Below are 17,079 nucleotides of genomic sequence, written 5' to 3' on the forward strand. Positions count from 1 at the left end.
TTTCCGAAGGATAGTCTGCACTAAAAAGTATAAAGGTACCGTCACATTAAGCGACGCTGCAGCGATATAGACAACGATGCCGATCGCTGCAGCGTCGCTGTTTAGTCGTTGTGTGGTCGCTGGAGAGCTGTCACACAGACAGCTCTCCAGCGACCAACGATGCCGAAGTCCCCGAGTAACCAGGGTAAACATCGAGTTACTAAGCGCAGGGCCGTGCTTAGTAACCCGATGTTTACCCTGGTTACCATTGTAAATGTAAAAAAACCTAAACACTACATACTTACATTCCGGTGTCTGTCGCGTTCCCCGGCGTCAGCTTCCCTGCACTGTGTAAGCGCCGGCCGTAAAGCAGAGCGGTGATGTCACCGCTGTGCCCTGCTTTACGGCCGGCCGGCGCTGGTACAGTGCAGGGAAGCTGACGCCGGGGGACGCGACAGACACCGGAATGTAAGTATGTAGTGTTTTTTTTTTTTACATTTACAATGGTAACCAGGGTAAATATCGGGTTACTAAGCGCGGCCCTGCGCTTAGTAACCTGATGTTTACCCTTGTTACAAGTCAACACATCGCTGGATCGGCGTCACACACGCCGATTCAGCGATGTCAGCGGGTGATCCAGCGACGAAATAAAGTTCTGGCCTTCTAGCTCCGACCAGCGATGTCACAGCAGGATCCTGATCGCTGCTGCGTGTGAAACACAACGATATCGCTAGCCAGGACGCTGCAACGTCACGGATCGCTATCATTATCGTTCTAAAGTTGCTCAGTGTGAAGGTACCTTAAGCCTAGAGCAATTCTTGCAGGATAAGACAAACATAACACAAATCTTTTGACATAAAAACGGATTTCGGATTGTGACACAAGGGAGAGAGGAAACATTCCCCTATATTTCCCTAGAGACCTTTTCGTCTTGCCTTCTGCCTGGATCCATTACTCCTTTTTATTTAAAAAGATGTATGGGAGTGACTATCTCCTGAATGTGATGTGTAAGGGGCTTTACTCATTTGACTATTAGTTATTCAGTGGTGACTGCTTATTATGTCCTTCTTACTGTTCCTTTAGACTGTGGTACTCGACCTGCTATGCAAAAAGCCAACAGAATAGTTGGCGGGTCAGATGCTTCAAAAGGAGAGTTTCCATGGCAGGTTAGCCTCCGAGAGAACAATGAACACTTCTGTGGAGCCACCATAATAAGTGCTAAGTGGCTGGTGTCAGCAGCTCACTGCTTCAATGAGTAAGTATAGCTGGATTTTAGATCTAATTCCAGCATTCTTTTATTTCAAAGAGTACAAGTCATTAATTGCAACTATATAATAAGTGTGTATGATCTGGTAAGGGCATGTTCCTAATGGTGATTAGGTTCTATTCCCTTGTTTTCGAAGGTAATGAAACCTATTTTGCTATTTCTGAGGGAGTATGTTGTGGGCATGCTCATTGAAAAGTGCAGAAGTGTGGATGCATAGATATACCATTCATTATCAATCATGAAAAAATCTATTGTAAGCATCAAAAATGGCACCTACAGGATGATATTACTCAATACTTTAAAAAGAATCTGCAGGCTTTTTGCTATGTAATCTGAAAGCAGCATGAGGTAGGGACAGACACCCCAATTCCAGCAATGTATCACTTGGTTTCCTGGGTGCAGCAGTTATGGTAGAACCACAGGTTTCTCTCCTACAGATCTCCCAGAGTTTACATAACCTGCCTACATCACAGCTTTCTGTGTACAATGTATAGTGACAGAGCGCTGCTAATCAGTGCTGGGAGTGTGGTTGGACTAGGAGGCATGAGGCCAGTTGTCCTGTAGTGATAATCTCCTGCTGACACTGATTGTATTGAAACAGAGAAAACAAAGACAACTAAGTGACACATCACTGGAATCAGAGTTTCTGCTCCTACTTTATGGTACTTTCAGATTACATAGCAAAAATCTACTGACAGGTTCCCTGTAAAAGAATAAAAACCTTATTTACACAAGACATCCCAAAGCACCGATTACCTTTACCCCTTCACCACCTACAGATTTTTCATTTTTGCATTTTTCTTTTTTTGGTCCCCTTCTTCCCGGAGCCATAACTTCTTTATTTTTCTGTCAATGTGAGTGCTTGGTTTTTGTGGGACTAGTTAAACTGTTGAACGACACCATTGGTTTTACTGAACTGGTAAACAGGAAAAAAATTCCAAGTGAGGTGAAGTTGCAAAAAACTGCAATTCCACATTGGGTTTTTTTTTCTTTTTTTTTTTTGTACCCTGTTGAGTTTTTTTACCATGTTCACTAAATGCTAAAATTGACCTCCTATTATGATTTTCCATGCCATTACGAGTTTGCAGCTACCAAATATGTATAGGTTCTGTTATATTTAACTGGTAAACAAAAAATCCCAAATTTGTAAAAATAAATAAATTTTCCAAGATCCCTAGCGTCTCCATTTTTCGGAATCAGGGGCTGGGTGAGGGCTTATATTTTATGCACCAAGCTGATGTTTTTATTGATATGATTTGAGGATGGATAACGATCTTTTGATCACCGTTACTGCATTCATTGCAATGTTGTGGCAACCAAAAAATGTAATTCTGGCGGTTTGATTTTTTTTTTGTTACGATGCTTACCGATCAGATTAATTCTTTTTATATATTGATAGATCGGGCGTTTCTGAACTTGGCAATGCCAAATATTTGTATATATATTTTTTTATTGTTTTATTTTGAATGGGGCAAAAGGGAGGCGATTTGAACTGTTATAGATTTTAAATTTTGGAAAATCTTTTATTTTTTACTTGCTTCAATAGTCTCTATAGGAGACTTGAAGATGCGATCTTCTGATCGCTTGTGCTACACACAGTAGGCCTTCAGCCCTGCTATGTGTAGCTAAAATGTTCATCTGCTATGAATGCCGTCCTTGAGGCGGCATTCATAGCAGATCGGCAATGTCAACCACGGGGGTCTCTTGCAGACCCCGGGTTGTCATGCCAACCAATCATGTAACAGTGGCACAGATGGGCGGTGCTAGTGACGCGCTTCCAGCGTGGGCATGTTAAGTGCCACTGTCAGAAATTGACATTGGCTTTTAATATAATAGCCATTGGTGGATTGCGATTCCACCTGCAGCTGTTAGGGGCACATAACACCTGATCAGATCAGCTGTCATGTGCTTGAAAAGATGCAGGCTCAGTGCCGGAGCCCACGTCACAGAGGGAGAGGCGACCTATGACATACACATACATCATTGGTCATAAAGGGGTTAAAGAATCACTCCCATCAAAATGTTTATCCTCTTAATTTATTGCAATCATCATCTATCTATATAATCGTCTAAGGGTCACTTCCGTCTGTTTGTCTGTGACGGAAATCCCGTACAGTCCGGCCGCGAATTCGCCCTTCCCAACTCCACTCCTGTCATTGCCGCCTCCCTACTGCCCTCCAGTCAGTGCCCCCATTGCGGTTTAGCAGTCCGTTAAATGGACTGCGTTACACCGCGGCATAACGCGGTGTAAAACAGTCCGTTAACGCTCCTATCAACCCTGTGTGACCAACTTTTTACTATTGATGCTGCGTATGCCTGGGCTGGATCCGGGGGCCACTGGAAGGTGAGTATATACCATAACTATTTTTTATTTTAATTCTTTTTTTTAACAGGGATATGGTGCCCACATTTCTATATACTACGTTGGCTGTGTTAGATACTACGTGGTCTGTGTTATATACTGCATGGCCTGTGTTATATACTATGAGGCCTGTGTTATATAATACGTCTCTGTGCTATATACTACGTGGGCTGTGCTATATACTACGTGGCTGTACAATATACTACGTGGCTGGGCAATATACTATGTGGCTGTGCTATATACTATGTGGCTGTGTTATATACTATGTGGGCTGTGCTATATACTACATGGGCTGTGCTATATACTACATGGGCTGTGTTATATACTGCGTGGGCTGTGCTATATACTACGTGGGCTGTGTTATATACTATGTGGGCTGTGTGATATACTACATGGGCTGTGCTATATACTACGTGGCTGTGCTATATACTACGTGGGCTGTGTTATATACTGCGTGGGCTGTGCTATATACTACGTGGGCTGTGTTATATACTATGTGGGCTGTGTGATATACTACATGGCTGTGCTATATACTACGTGGCTGTGCTATATACTATGTGGGCTGTGTTATATACTATGTGGGCTGTGTTATATACTGCGTGGGCTGTGCTATATACTACGTGACTGTGCTATATACTATGTGGGCTGTGATATATACTACGTGGGCTGTGTTATATACTATGTGGGCTGTGTTATATTCTACGTGGGCTGTGTTATATACTGTGTGGGCTGTGCTATATACTAAGTGGCTGTGCTATATACTAAGTGGCTGGGCAATATACTGCGTGGGCTGTGTTATATACTACGTGGCTGTGTTATATACTATGTGGGCTGTGTTATATACTACGTGGGCTGTGTTATATACTGCGTTGGCTGTGCTATATACTACTATACATATTCTAGAATACCCGATGCGTTAGAATCGGGCCACCATCTAGTATTATATAGCACTGTGTCCTTACAATTGGCTTTCTACTCTGTCAATTTGTCTCTTTTCTCTTGTCTTTGTATAAACAGGAAGTCTTTTGGCTCTATAACAACTTGTACAGTCACGTCCAAAAGTGTTGGCACCCTTAAAATTGTTGCAGAAAAATGAAGTATTTCTCCAAGAAAATAATTAAAATGATTTGTTATACACTTATTTCCTTTGTATGTATTAGAACAGCACAAAAAAACAGAGAAAAAAAGGCAAATTTAACATAATTTCATACAAAATCCCAAAAATGGGCCAGACAAAATTTTTGACACAATCAACTTAATTTTTGGTTGCACACCTTTTGGAATAAATAACTGCAATCAGCAATCCTCAAGGTTCTTAGACTTCTCAACTGGAATTTTTCTTCACTCTTTTATGTAAACTTCTGCAGGTCTCTCATATTTGAAGGGTGCCTTCTCCCAACAGGAATTTTAACATATCTCCACAGTTGTTCAATAAGATTTAGATCCGGACTCATTGCTGGCCACTTTAGAACTCTCAAAAGCTTTGTTTCCATCCATTTCTAGGTGCCTCTTGAGGATATGTTTGGGGTCATTGTTCTGCTGGAAGACAAATGACCTAAAACGCAAACCCCATTGCAACCCAAAATTCTTTGGTAATCTTTAATTTTATGATGCCTTGCACACAGTCAAGGCACTCAGTGCCAGATGCAGGAAAACGGTCCCAACACATCTTTGAACCTCCAACATATATGATTGTAGGTACTGTGATCTTTGTAGGTCTCATTCCATTTTCGGTAAACAGTAGAATGATGTGCTTTACCAAAAAGCTCTATCTTAGTCACATCTGTCTGTAACAGGGGCCAAGGAGGTAGTCGTGTCTGAGGGTGGTTGTAATAGCACACCCTGGCCCTTTGTCACATAAACACATTGTCCCTTCTGTTGTGCACTTGGTAATTTACGTACTTGCACATCAGAGTCCACTCCGGTCTGCTGGGGCTTTCTTCCTTTGAATATCACGCAATGACAGTCAGAGTCCATATCCAGTTCCAACAAAATCACTTTACTCAGTTCTTTACACAGCGCATCCAGTTTCATCACAAAGGCAGCACAAGGTTCTCCACAGAGCATAACTTTTCCATTCCCTATGCTGTCTCTCACTCCTCCAGGAATATCACAGCTTCATGACCGGTCAGATCAACCTGCTTCAGGAATCCCCTGTCCGTTTTGACCCAGACATTTGGAATCGTTCAACTGAAGTTAGCCGCTACCATCCTGATGCTACTCTGTATTCCGCTATAATAGCGTGCAGGGTTGAGTATGTCACCACGGAACAGACAGACCCACTGTTGAGGGGGATTTATTAACAGGAGTAAAGGTACCGTCACACTTAGCGACGCTGCAGCGATACCGACAACGATCCGGATCGCTGCAGCGTCGCTGTTTGGTCGCTGGGGAGCTGTCACACAGACCGCTCTCCAGCGACCAACGATCCCGAGGTCCCCGGTAACCAGGGTAAACATCGGGTAACTAAGCGCAGGGCCGCGCTTAGTAACCCGATGTTTACCCTGGTTACCATCGTAAAAAAACAAACAGTACATACTTACATTCAGCTATCTGTCCCTTGCTGTCTGTTTGCTGCACTGACTGCTGGCCGCAAAGTGAAAGCAGAGCACAGCCACAGCGGTGAGTCACCGCTGTGTGACTCACCGCTGTGCTGTGCTTTCACTTTCACTTTGCGGCCAGCAGTCAGTGCAGCAAACAGACGGCAAGGGACAGACAGCTGAATGTAAGTATGTACTGTTTGTTTTTTTACGATGGTAACCAGGGTAAACATCGGGTTACTAAGCGCGGCCCTGCGCTTAGTTACCCGATGTTTACCCTGGTTACCAGTGAAGACATCGCTGAATCGGTGTCACACACACCGATTCAGCGATGTCTGCGGGGAGTCCAGCGACGAAATAAAGTTCTGGACTTTCTTCCCCGACCAGCGATCTCCCAGCAGGGGCCTGATCGCTGCTGCCTGTCACACTGGACGATATCGCTAGCGAGGACGCTGCAACGTCACGGATCGCTGGCGATATCGTCTAGTGTGACGGTACCTTAAGATTCTCCTCGCAGGGAGAATACAGGGGGTTAGTAGAGATAAAGTAAACAGTATAACAATACACAGCAAGCTAACTGAAGCTATGAAACAGTTAAGTGGAATATAAATGGTTAAAGAGTGTTCTTGTACCTTATCAGTCCAGCGAGGTCCTGACTGGAGGGTACTTATTCCAACGTGGGTACAGTCACCAGCAGCACTTGAAGATTCTGAAGTCTCTCCTCTGTCTCCTGGGAACTGGAGACTCCGGGGTTAAATCTTTGCAGTCTTTTTCTTAGAGTGAAACTGGAAGCAGGAAGTAGCACAGTCACACTGCTGCAGGAGTCTCTATATGTTGGGCTTGCAGTCTCTCTGCAGTAGCAATGCTACACACACACTGGACAGTTTACTTATCACACTCAGGGGTCTTGGCTTGTCACTGCGGTCACCGGGGATGCGCGCTCGGTTCACTGTCTCTGCACTGTCAGGGGAAAAGTCTTCTCTGATTACGGAGGCTTCCGAGTCCACACCCTCACATACAGCCTTCACTATGGTGGGTATCTCAGCCTCAGTGCCCTCACGGGGAGCTCTCTTACGTGGGGAGCGCGGCGCTGCAGCCTGCTTTCTCTCTCGCATGCTGTCCCCTCTGTCCCACGTGCTCTGCTTTCCCGCTCTTTTCTGACCACACTCCTCTCTCTTCCTCTCCTCCCCCAGCAGTCACATCGTCTTCTGTCCTCCCCCCAACAACCCAGCTGTCCAACTAAGTGGTTCCAAGTAAGTAGCAGGGAAAGCAACCTCCTTTGGGCTCGTCTTCCTCTTCACCTCCTTACACCGCCACTACAAAGTGACCTTCAGCCCATAGGCCCTGGAAGGCTGGGCTCCTTGCTTAAGGCCCCGTCACACATAGTGACGCTTAAGCGATCCCAACAATGATACGACCTGTCAGGGATCGTTGCTGCGTCGCTATGTGGTCGCTGGTGAGATGTCAAACAGTGAGATCTCCCCAACGACGCAGCAGCGATGCGGCGACCTGTAGCGACCTGTACAACGATGCTATTTCATGACGATTCAATGGGACGTCCTGTCAACGAGGTCGTTGGTAAGGTGTCAAACACAGTGATGTGTGCTACCCAGCGGGACCTCAACGATCAAAAAATGGTCCAGGCCATTCCGACACGACCAGCGATCTCACAGCAGGGGCCTGGTCGCTGCTACGTGTCACACATAGCGAGATCGCTACTGAGGTCGCTGTTGCGTCACAAAACTTGTGACTCAGCAGCGATCTCGCTAGCGGTCTCGCTATGTGTGACGGGGGCTTTAAACGTTACATGACTCAACTGACTCGTTTGGGCTCCCAGCCCCAACTAACGCAACTCAGGAAGCTCTATTACTTGCTCCCAGTTGGCCCCTCCTAACTAAATCCTATTGGTAAACTGATTCCTATATTATTCTATTGTGCTACCCCTAGTGGGCTAATTCTAAGTTCTACACTTTCCTTACATCGCATAATTCAAAGAATATATGTACATTAGACATTATAACAGCATTATAAGACATATGAGGTAATATGCATATATACAGGACATTACACAACATAACATTACAACAAGAAATATATCAGTCCTTAAGGGACGTATGTAAGGAATGTGGGGCATGAACCAGTCTCTGTTCCCCCTTACATGTCCACAAGACACTTTCCCAGAAGGAAATACATTTTGACAAACTACAGTCTGTCTATTTTATGTTGTTGAGTCAGCAGTGGGGTTATCCTTAGCTTGCTGCCATAGCATATCATTTTATTCAAAAGTCAGAAGATAGTTCACACTGACACTAATGCACCCTGAGTCTGCAGGACAGCTTGAATTTCTTTGGAACTAGATTGCGCTGCTTATCCACCATCCAGACTATTCTGCATTTCAAACTTTCATTAATTTTTATCTGCTGTCCACGTCCAGAGAGATTCGGTACAGTGCTATGGATTGTAAACTTCTAGATTACCGTATTTTTCGCTTTGTAAGACGCTCCGGATTATAAGACGCACCCCAAATTTTGAGGAGAAAAATAGGAAAAAACTATTTTTTAATAAATTGGTGGGGCGTCTTATAATCCATGCGTCTTATTACTTACCAGGGGTTGTGGTTGTGGTGGATCAGGGTCCCAGGCTTGTTGCCGGAGGCAGGAGTGGAGCATTGCTGCAGGCTGGGATGAGGGGGTCTGCAGGGGGCTCCTGTGCTGCAGGGGGGCTCCTGTGCTGCAGCCTGGGATGAGGGGTCTGCAGGGGGCTCCTTTGCTGCAGGCTGGGATGAGGGGTCTGCAGGGGGCTCCTGTGCTGTAGGGCTGTCTCCGGTGCTGCGGGGGGCTCTGGTGACATTTTGTGAAAGACCAGAGCCCCCCGGCAGTTCTTCCATGCGTTCCAGTATGACTAATTCCGGGAAAATGGCCGCCGGAATCTCGAGAGATGAGATCTCAGCGCTGAAATCTCATCTCCCGAGATTCCGGCGGCCATTTTCCCGGAGTCAGTCATACTGGAACTAACTCCGGGAAAATGGCCGCCGGAATCTCGAGAGATGAGATCTCAGCGCTGAAATCTCATCTCCCGAGATTCCGGCGGCCATTTTCCCGGAATTAGTCATACTGGAACGCATGGAAGAACTGCCGGGGGGCTCTGGTCTTTCACAAAATGTCGCCAGAGCCCCCCGCAGCACCGGAGCCTTCAGCATCACCCGGGGCAGCAGCGGACAACCCCGGCAGTGGCGGTGGACGACAGCGGCGGCAGGCGGTAGCGGCGGCGGACACCCCCTCCTCCCAGCCTGTAATGGTAAGCGGTATATCCGCTTTGTTAGACGCACCCACATTTCCCCCCCAAATTTGGGGGAAATAAAGTGCGTCTTACAAAGCGGAAAATACGGTATGTTGTGCACCGTGGACAAAGGAACATCAAGATCTCTTGAGATGGACTTGTAACCTTGAGATTTTTTATATTTTTCAATAATTTTGTTTCTTGAGTCCTCAGACAGTTCTCCTCTCCTCTTTCTGTTCTCCATGCTTATTGTGGCACCCACAGACACACAATGCAAAGATTGAATCAACGTCTCCCCTTTCTATCTAGATTCAGGAGTGATTTTAATATGAACATCTTTTAGCTGCCACAGGTGAGTTTGAACGAGCATCACATGCTTGGAACAAAGTTACTTTCCCGCAATTTTGGAAATGTGCCAACAATTTTGTCCAGCCCATTAGTGGGGATTTTGTGTGAAATTATGTCCAATTTGCCTTTTATGGTTTTTTTGTGTTGTTCCACATAAAAGAAATAAACGTGTATAACAAAACATGTGTAATTGCAATAATTTTCTTGGAGAAATACTTCATTTTCTGGAACAATTTTAAGGGTGCCAACACTTTCAACCAGAACTGTATGTGCATCAGTATTTACTTGCATGCTCTTTGATAAAAGGTAGCGATTGCTTCTTTGACTTTTTGTATACTACAAAGTCCTTAGGAATAAATCAGGGTTTTCATTAGTATGAGTCATCAAGGAGCAGGGGTGCCATTTACATTTCTGTCATTCAGTGTGCCAATCTATTTGGCTAACCAGGGATAATATGATCAATCACCAGTTTAGGACATCACTATATAATTGACCTCTGGTAAATAGAGTAATGATATTTAACCCCTTAATGAACGCCGATACGCATTAAAACGGCGGCCATTAGAAGTACTTATTCCCTCATCGCCATTTTAAAATGGCAATCGGGAATAAGGCTGTAGCGCCTCCCAGAGTTGGAAAATCTCCGGGGTCTTGGCTACCAGGGAAGAACATGATCAGGGCCAGATTTTCCAGTCCCGAATCATGTGATCGCCATTATTCAATGAATAACTGTGATCACAAAAAAAAGTGAGTCCACTGTTACAATGATTTCTCTCGCTTCTGACATGATATACCCCGAGACCCTCTGATACCTTTGCTATCCCCAGGACCTTCTGATCCGACGCCTGGCCCGGCCTCATCTTCCTGGGAAAAAAATGTTGGGCGCATACGCTGTGCGCCTACCAAGATCTGCCGGCCGGTACCCTGCAACAATACGCAATTTTTCCTATTGGTTCATTTTGATAACTGTGGCAGACCCTATTACAGGGATCAAATCCAGTGCCAGTCCCCTTAGATAAAAATTATAAAAAAAAGTTTCTATTTGCAGTTGGGATGAGGGTTGGGGTTAGAGTTGTGTTAGGGTTAGGGCTGATGTTAGAGTTGTGTTAGGGTTAGGGTTAAGGTTGGGGTTAGAATTGAGGTTTTTTCAAAAGCAAAAAAAAAACAATAATGTTCAGCGCAAGTGCTCGCTACTTGAGTTTCCATCAGGTGCTCAGGGTATGCAAGGAGTATGGCGGATCCCCTTTTTTTTGTGTGTCTAGCAGTACTGAAACATGTTGAGCTCAACACTAGGGTTGAGCGACCTTGACCTTTTTAGAGTCGAGCCGTGTTTCGCGAAACCCGACTATCTTAGAAGTCGAGTCGAGTGGAATCGGCCGATTATCGCGAAAAGTCGGGTATCGCCCGAAACACGAAACCCAATGCAAGTCAATGGGGGAGCATAGTCGGCAGTGAGTGGAGGCCAGGAAAACACCTACACTGCCCATTTTAATGGCAAAAACATCCATTCTTGTTAAAGAAGCTTGTCAATCGTAATTTACCTTATAATAATTGGAAGGCATTTGAAATTGGGGGTCATTTGGCTAAAGTTGTGGGGGGTAGGGCTGGTTCAAGTAATTAGTGGGCCCAGTAAATCTGGACCACGTCACGGCAGTGGAGCAGGGAGAGGTAAGTATTTAAACTTTGCAAGTGCTGTGATCCTGAGCAAGCAGGGGGGGCCCACTCGTTGGCATTGGCACTGGCACAGGGCCCCTCAAAGTACAGCGGTGTGTTTGCACGGCGGGGGCGCCTCCCACCGGCAGCAACACTTTTGCGTACTATGAGAGGCCCTGTGCCAGTGACGTCGCCAACTAGTATTCCTCCCCCCACCTGATGAAGGAACCTGCACTTTCATCTGCACCTTCCTCTTTGTCCCCGTGTAAGGTGGTATGGTATGCGGGAAGAGGAACCTGACTTTCAGCAGGGTCACAATCTTGCTGTGTAGCGTGCACGGGGAATTTTGCGTTATGGGTCAATGTACCAGCAGACTCATCTATCACTGGCTGGGCAATGGGCAGGATGAGGAGGAAACACAGATATAGGCCCAAAGAATAAAGTGGGCTAAATGCAGTTCAAAATTGGTAACACAGGACTAACCAGGGGGCATTGCAGTGGAGGACAACTGGAATGAGAGGCTGACACAGAGAGTAGGCCCAAATCAGTAAGTAGTCGACATGCAGTTCAAAATTGGCAACCGTAGTAAACAGGCGGCCCAGCTTTGTTCAGTTGAGGAGAACAGCAAGGAGTGGCAGACACCGATAGTAGGCCCCAACCCAACTAGTAGGCCAAATGCAGTCTAACATTAACAACTACTTAACAAGAGCCTGAAAATGGAATTTCAGGACAGGAAACCAGGAGAACAGCAAGGAGTGGCAGACACTGATAGTAGGCCCCAAACCAACTAGTACGCCAAATGCAGTTTTTCCATTTAACTACAATTTAATGAGAGCCTGAAGATAGAAGTTCAGGAAAGGCAACCTGGAGAACACCTTGGAGTGGAACACACCATCTCTCTACACCCCATACCCAATTTGTAGGCCTAATGCAGTGTAGTTTTCTACAACTACTAAACGAGAGCATGAAGATCGAAGCAATGGAGAGGAAACCTGGGGAACACCTTGGAGTGGAACACACCATCTCTCTACACCCCATACCCAATTTGTAGGCCTAATGCAGTGTAGTTTCCAAGAACTACTAAACGAGAGCCGGAAGATCGAAGCTCAGGAAAGGCAACCTGGAGAACACCTTGGAGTGGAACACACCATCTCTCTACACCCCATACCCAATTTGTAGGCCTAATGCAGCGTAGTTTCCAACAACTACTAAACGAGAGCATGAAGATCGAAGCAATGGAGAGGAAACCTGGGGAACACCTTGGAGTGGAACACACCATCTCTCTACACCCCATACCCAATTTGTAGGCCTAATGCAGTGTAGTTTCCAAGAACTACTAAACGAGAGCCGGAAGATCGAAGCTCAGGAAAGGCAACCTGGAGAACACCTTGGAGTGGAACACACCATCTCTCTACACCCCATACCCAATTTGTAGGCCTAATGCAGTGTAGTTTCCAAGAACTACTAAACGAGAGCCGGAAGATCGAAGCTCAGGAAAGGCAACCTGGAGAACACCTTGGAGTGGAACACACCATCTCTCTACACCCCATACCCAATTTGTAGGCCTAATGCAGCGTAGTTTCCAACAACTACTAAACGAGAGCATGAAGATCGAAGCATTGGCGAGGAAACCTGGGGAACACCTTGGAGTGGAACACACCATCTCTCTACACCCCATACCCAATTTGTAGGCCTAATGCAGCGTAGTTTCCAACAACTACTAAACGAGAGCCGGAAGATCGAAGCTCAGGAAAGGCAACCTGGAGAACACCTTGGAGTGGAACACACCATCTCTCTACACCCCATACCCAATTTGTAGGCCTAATGCAGTGTAGTTTCCAAGAACTACTAAACGAGAGCCGGAAGATCGAAGCTCAGGAAAGGCAACCTGGAGAACACCTTGGAGTGGAACACACCATCTCTCTACACCCCATACCCAATTTGTAGGCCTAATGCAGTGTAGTTTCCAACAACTACTAAACGAGAGCATGAAGATCGAAGCTCAGGAAAGGCAACCTGGAGAACACCTTGGAGTGGAACACACCATCTCTCTACACCCCATACCCAATTTGTAGGCCTAATGCAGTGTAGTTTCCAACAACTACTAAACGAGAGCCGGAAGATCGGAGCTCAGGAAAGGTAACCTGGAGAACACCTTGGAGTGGAACACACCATCTCTCTACACCCCATACCCAATTTGTAGGCCTAATGCAGTGTAGTTTCCAACAACTACTAAACGAGAGCATTAAGATCGAAGCAATGGCGAGGAAACCTGGGGCACACCTTGGGGAGGCAGACACCGTTAGTAAGCCCTACCAAAGTTGTACCCCCAATGCAGTTTTAAAATTCCTAGAGGCTGAAAACAAGACTATTGACGCTCAGCTTTTTTCAAAGGAACACAGCTGAATTGAGTGGCGCAGACAGACACAGGTAGTAGGACTTAACCCAAAAATGTGGCTCACTGCAGCTTAAAAAAGTTACAGGGGTTCACAAGCAGCAGTGCTCTGGGCAGTGGAGGACAATTTCAATAGTGGACCGCAGACAGACTTTGTACGCCTACTATTAAAAAAAGGATGCTCTATGCAATTAAAAATAGGTTCCAGGGGTCCACGGGCAGCAGTGGTGTGGTCAGTGGACGAGTATTGGAAGGAGGGACCGCAGACAGGCGTAGTAGGCCTAACATAACAAAATTAGGCTGTAGACACTGTAAAATTGGTTCCAGGGGTACACGGGCAGCAGTGGTGTGGTCAGCGGAGGAAAATTGGAATTAGGGACTGCAGACAGACTTTGTAGGCTGTCCCCTGTGGACCATGCATCCAACACATTAACCCAGTGCGCCGTAATGGACACGTAACTTTTTGTGGACATGCCTACTGGTCCATGCGTCTCTTGTCAGGTGCACCTTTCTACTGTTTGATTGCCTGAGTGCTATGACAATGCAGACTTTTTCATGCCGGTGGAGGGCTGGGATGGCTTTTCTCGCAAAAGAAATGTCGACTGGGTAGCTTGAACCGTTGCACAGCGTAGTTCATCTGGGCTTTCTAAATATAAAACAAAGAAAAAAAGGAGGCTACATGCACTTTCAGCTGGGTTCCAGGGGTACACGGCCAGCATTGGTCTGGTCAGTGGAGAACTATTGGAAGGAGTGACCGCAAACAGGCATCGAAGGCCTAACATAATAACACATTGCTGTTGGCAATTTTAAATTGGTTCCAGGGGAACACGGGCAGCAGTGGCCTGGTCAGTGTAGTAGTAGTAGAAAGAACGGACCGCAGACAGGCATCGAAGGCCTAAAATAAAAAAATTGGGCTGGCTGTAGGCAATTTTAAATTGGTTCCAGGGGTACACGGGCAGCAGTGGTGTGGTCAGTGGAGGCCTAGTGGAAGGAGTGACCGCAGACAGGCATCGAAGGCCTAAAATAATAACACATGGCTGTAGGCAATTTTAAATTGGTTCCAGGGGTACACGGGCAGCAGTGGCCTGGTCAGTGTAGTAGTAGTAGAAAGAACGGACCGCAGACAGGCATCGAAGGCCTAAAATAAAAAAATTGGGCTGGCTGTAGGCAATTTTAAATTGGTTCCAGGGGTACACGGGCAGCAGTGGTGTGGTCAGTGGAGGCCTAGTGGAAGGAGTGACCGCAGACAGGCATCGAAGGCCTAAAATAATAACACATGGCTGTAGGCAATTTTAAATTGGTTCCAGGGGTACACGGGCAGCAGTGGTGTGGTCAGTGGAGGCCTAGTGGAAGGAGTGACCGCAGACAGGCATCGAAGGCCTAAAATAAAAAAATTGGGCTGGCTGTAGGCAATTTTAAATTGGTTCCAGGGGTACACGGGCAGCAGTGTTGTGGTCAGTGGAGGCATAGTGGAAGGAGTGACCGCAGACAGGCTTCGAAGGCCTAACATAACAAAAATGTCAATACAATGGTATTGTCAGTGGCAGGCATTGAAGGATGTCAGCGCATAGACTAAACATTGGTGGAGCTGTGAGATAATTTTGCAAGTGGTAGAGCAGTGTTTGAGCTGGGGGGGGGAACTGTCTTGTGGCCGGCAGTACAGGCCCAGGGCCCCTCATATTACAACGGTGTGTCTGATGTTGGGTGCGCACCACCACCGCCAGAGACACTTTATTGTACTAGGAGGGACCCAGTGGCAGTGCCGTCGACCAAAAGCGGGCACACCCACCTCTTCAGACAAACAGCACTCTCACGGGTGCTGTCGCCAAGTGTCGATACCACGGCCCCGTGTGGGGAGTTTGGCCATTTAGTGAGGTGTAAACATGTCGTATGCTGGACAATCAGGTGCAGAAAATTACGAGATTGGAAAAGGCATTCAGAATAGTCCACAGGCAAGACCTTTTCATAGGAAAGCTAGGTGTCAGCCGGGCAAGGTGGGGCAAAAGATTTCGAAATCCAGTTGTGGTTCATTTTAATGAAGGTTAGATCATCTACATTTTGGGTAGCCAGACGAGTCCTTTTTTCTGTTAGTATTGAACCTGCAGCACTGAATACTCTTTCTGATAGGACACTAGCTGCCGGGCAAGCAAGCTCCTGCAATGCATATTCTGCCAATTCTGGCCAGGTGTCTAATTTTGATGCCCAGTAATCAAATGGGAATGACGGTTGAGGGAGAACATCGATAAGGGATGAAAAATAGTTTGCAACCATACTGGACAAATGTTGTCTCCTGTCACTTTGAATTGATGCTGCAGTACCTGTCCTGTCTGCGGTCATAGCAAAATCACTCCACAACCTGGTCAGAAAACCCCTCTGGCCAACGCCACTTCTGATTTCTGCCCCTCTAACTCCTCTGGTCTGCTGGCCCCTGCAGCTCGTGTGAGAACGATCACGGGCGCTGTGTGCAGGGAATGCCAGAAGCAAACGGTCAACAAGAGTTGATTGTTTGGTTGCTAATATTAGTTCCAAGTTCTCATGTGGCATTATATTTTGCAATTTGCCTTTATAGCGAGGATCAAGGAGGCAGGCCAACCAGTAATCGTCATCGTTCATCATTTTAGTTATGCGTGTGTCCCTTTTGAGGATACGTAAGGCATAATCCGCCATGTGGGCCAAAGTTCCAGTTCTCAAATCTGCGGTTGTGCTTGGTTGAGGGGCAGTTTCAGGCAAATCCACGTCACTTGTGTCCCTCCAAAAACCAGAACCCGGCCTTGCCGCGCCACCAATTTCCAGTGGCCCCGGAAAAGCTTCCTCATTAAAAATATAATCATCCCCATCATCCTCCTCGTCCTCCTCCTCCTCTTCGCCCGCTAACTCGTCCTGTACACTGCCCTGGCCAGACAATGGCTGACTGTCATCAAGGCTTTCCTCTTCCTCTGCTGCAGACGCCGGATCCTTTATGTGCGTCAAACTTTGCATCAGCAGACACATTAGGGGGATGCTCATGCTTATTATGGCATTGTCTGCACTAACCAGCCGTGTGCATTCCTCAAAACACTGAAGGACTTGACACATGTCTTGAATCTTCGACCACTGCACACCTGACAACTCCATGTCTGCCATCCTACTGCCTGCCCGTGTATGTGTATCCTCCCACAAAAACATAACAGCCCGCCTCTGTTCGCACAGTCTCTGAAGCATGTGCAGTGTTGAGTTCCACCTTGTTGCAACGTCTATGATTAGGCGATGCTGGGGA

At 46.5% G+C, this 17,079-nt stretch overlaps 1 protein-coding gene across 1 annotated transcript in view; it reads left to right on the plus strand.

The window, feature by feature from the left end:
* TMPRSS9 (transmembrane serine protease 9) overlaps positions 1-17,079 on the plus strand; it is a 229,271-nt gene that overhangs the window by 116,908 nt on the left and 95,284 nt on the right. Inside the window, exon 7 of the mRNA XM_069740847.1 lies at positions 1,063-1,234. Within this exon, the coding sequence (XP_069596948.1) occupies positions 1,063-1,234 (172 nt within the window). The remainder of the gene's footprint in view (positions 1-1,062; positions 1,235-17,079) is intronic.

The sequence above is a fragment of the Ranitomeya imitator genome, chromosome 1 (assembly GCF_032444005.1).
Source record: "Ranitomeya imitator isolate aRanImi1 chromosome 1, aRanImi1.pri, whole genome shotgun sequence".
Lineage (NCBI taxonomy): Eukaryota > Metazoa > Chordata > Amphibia > Anura > Dendrobatidae > Ranitomeya > Ranitomeya imitator.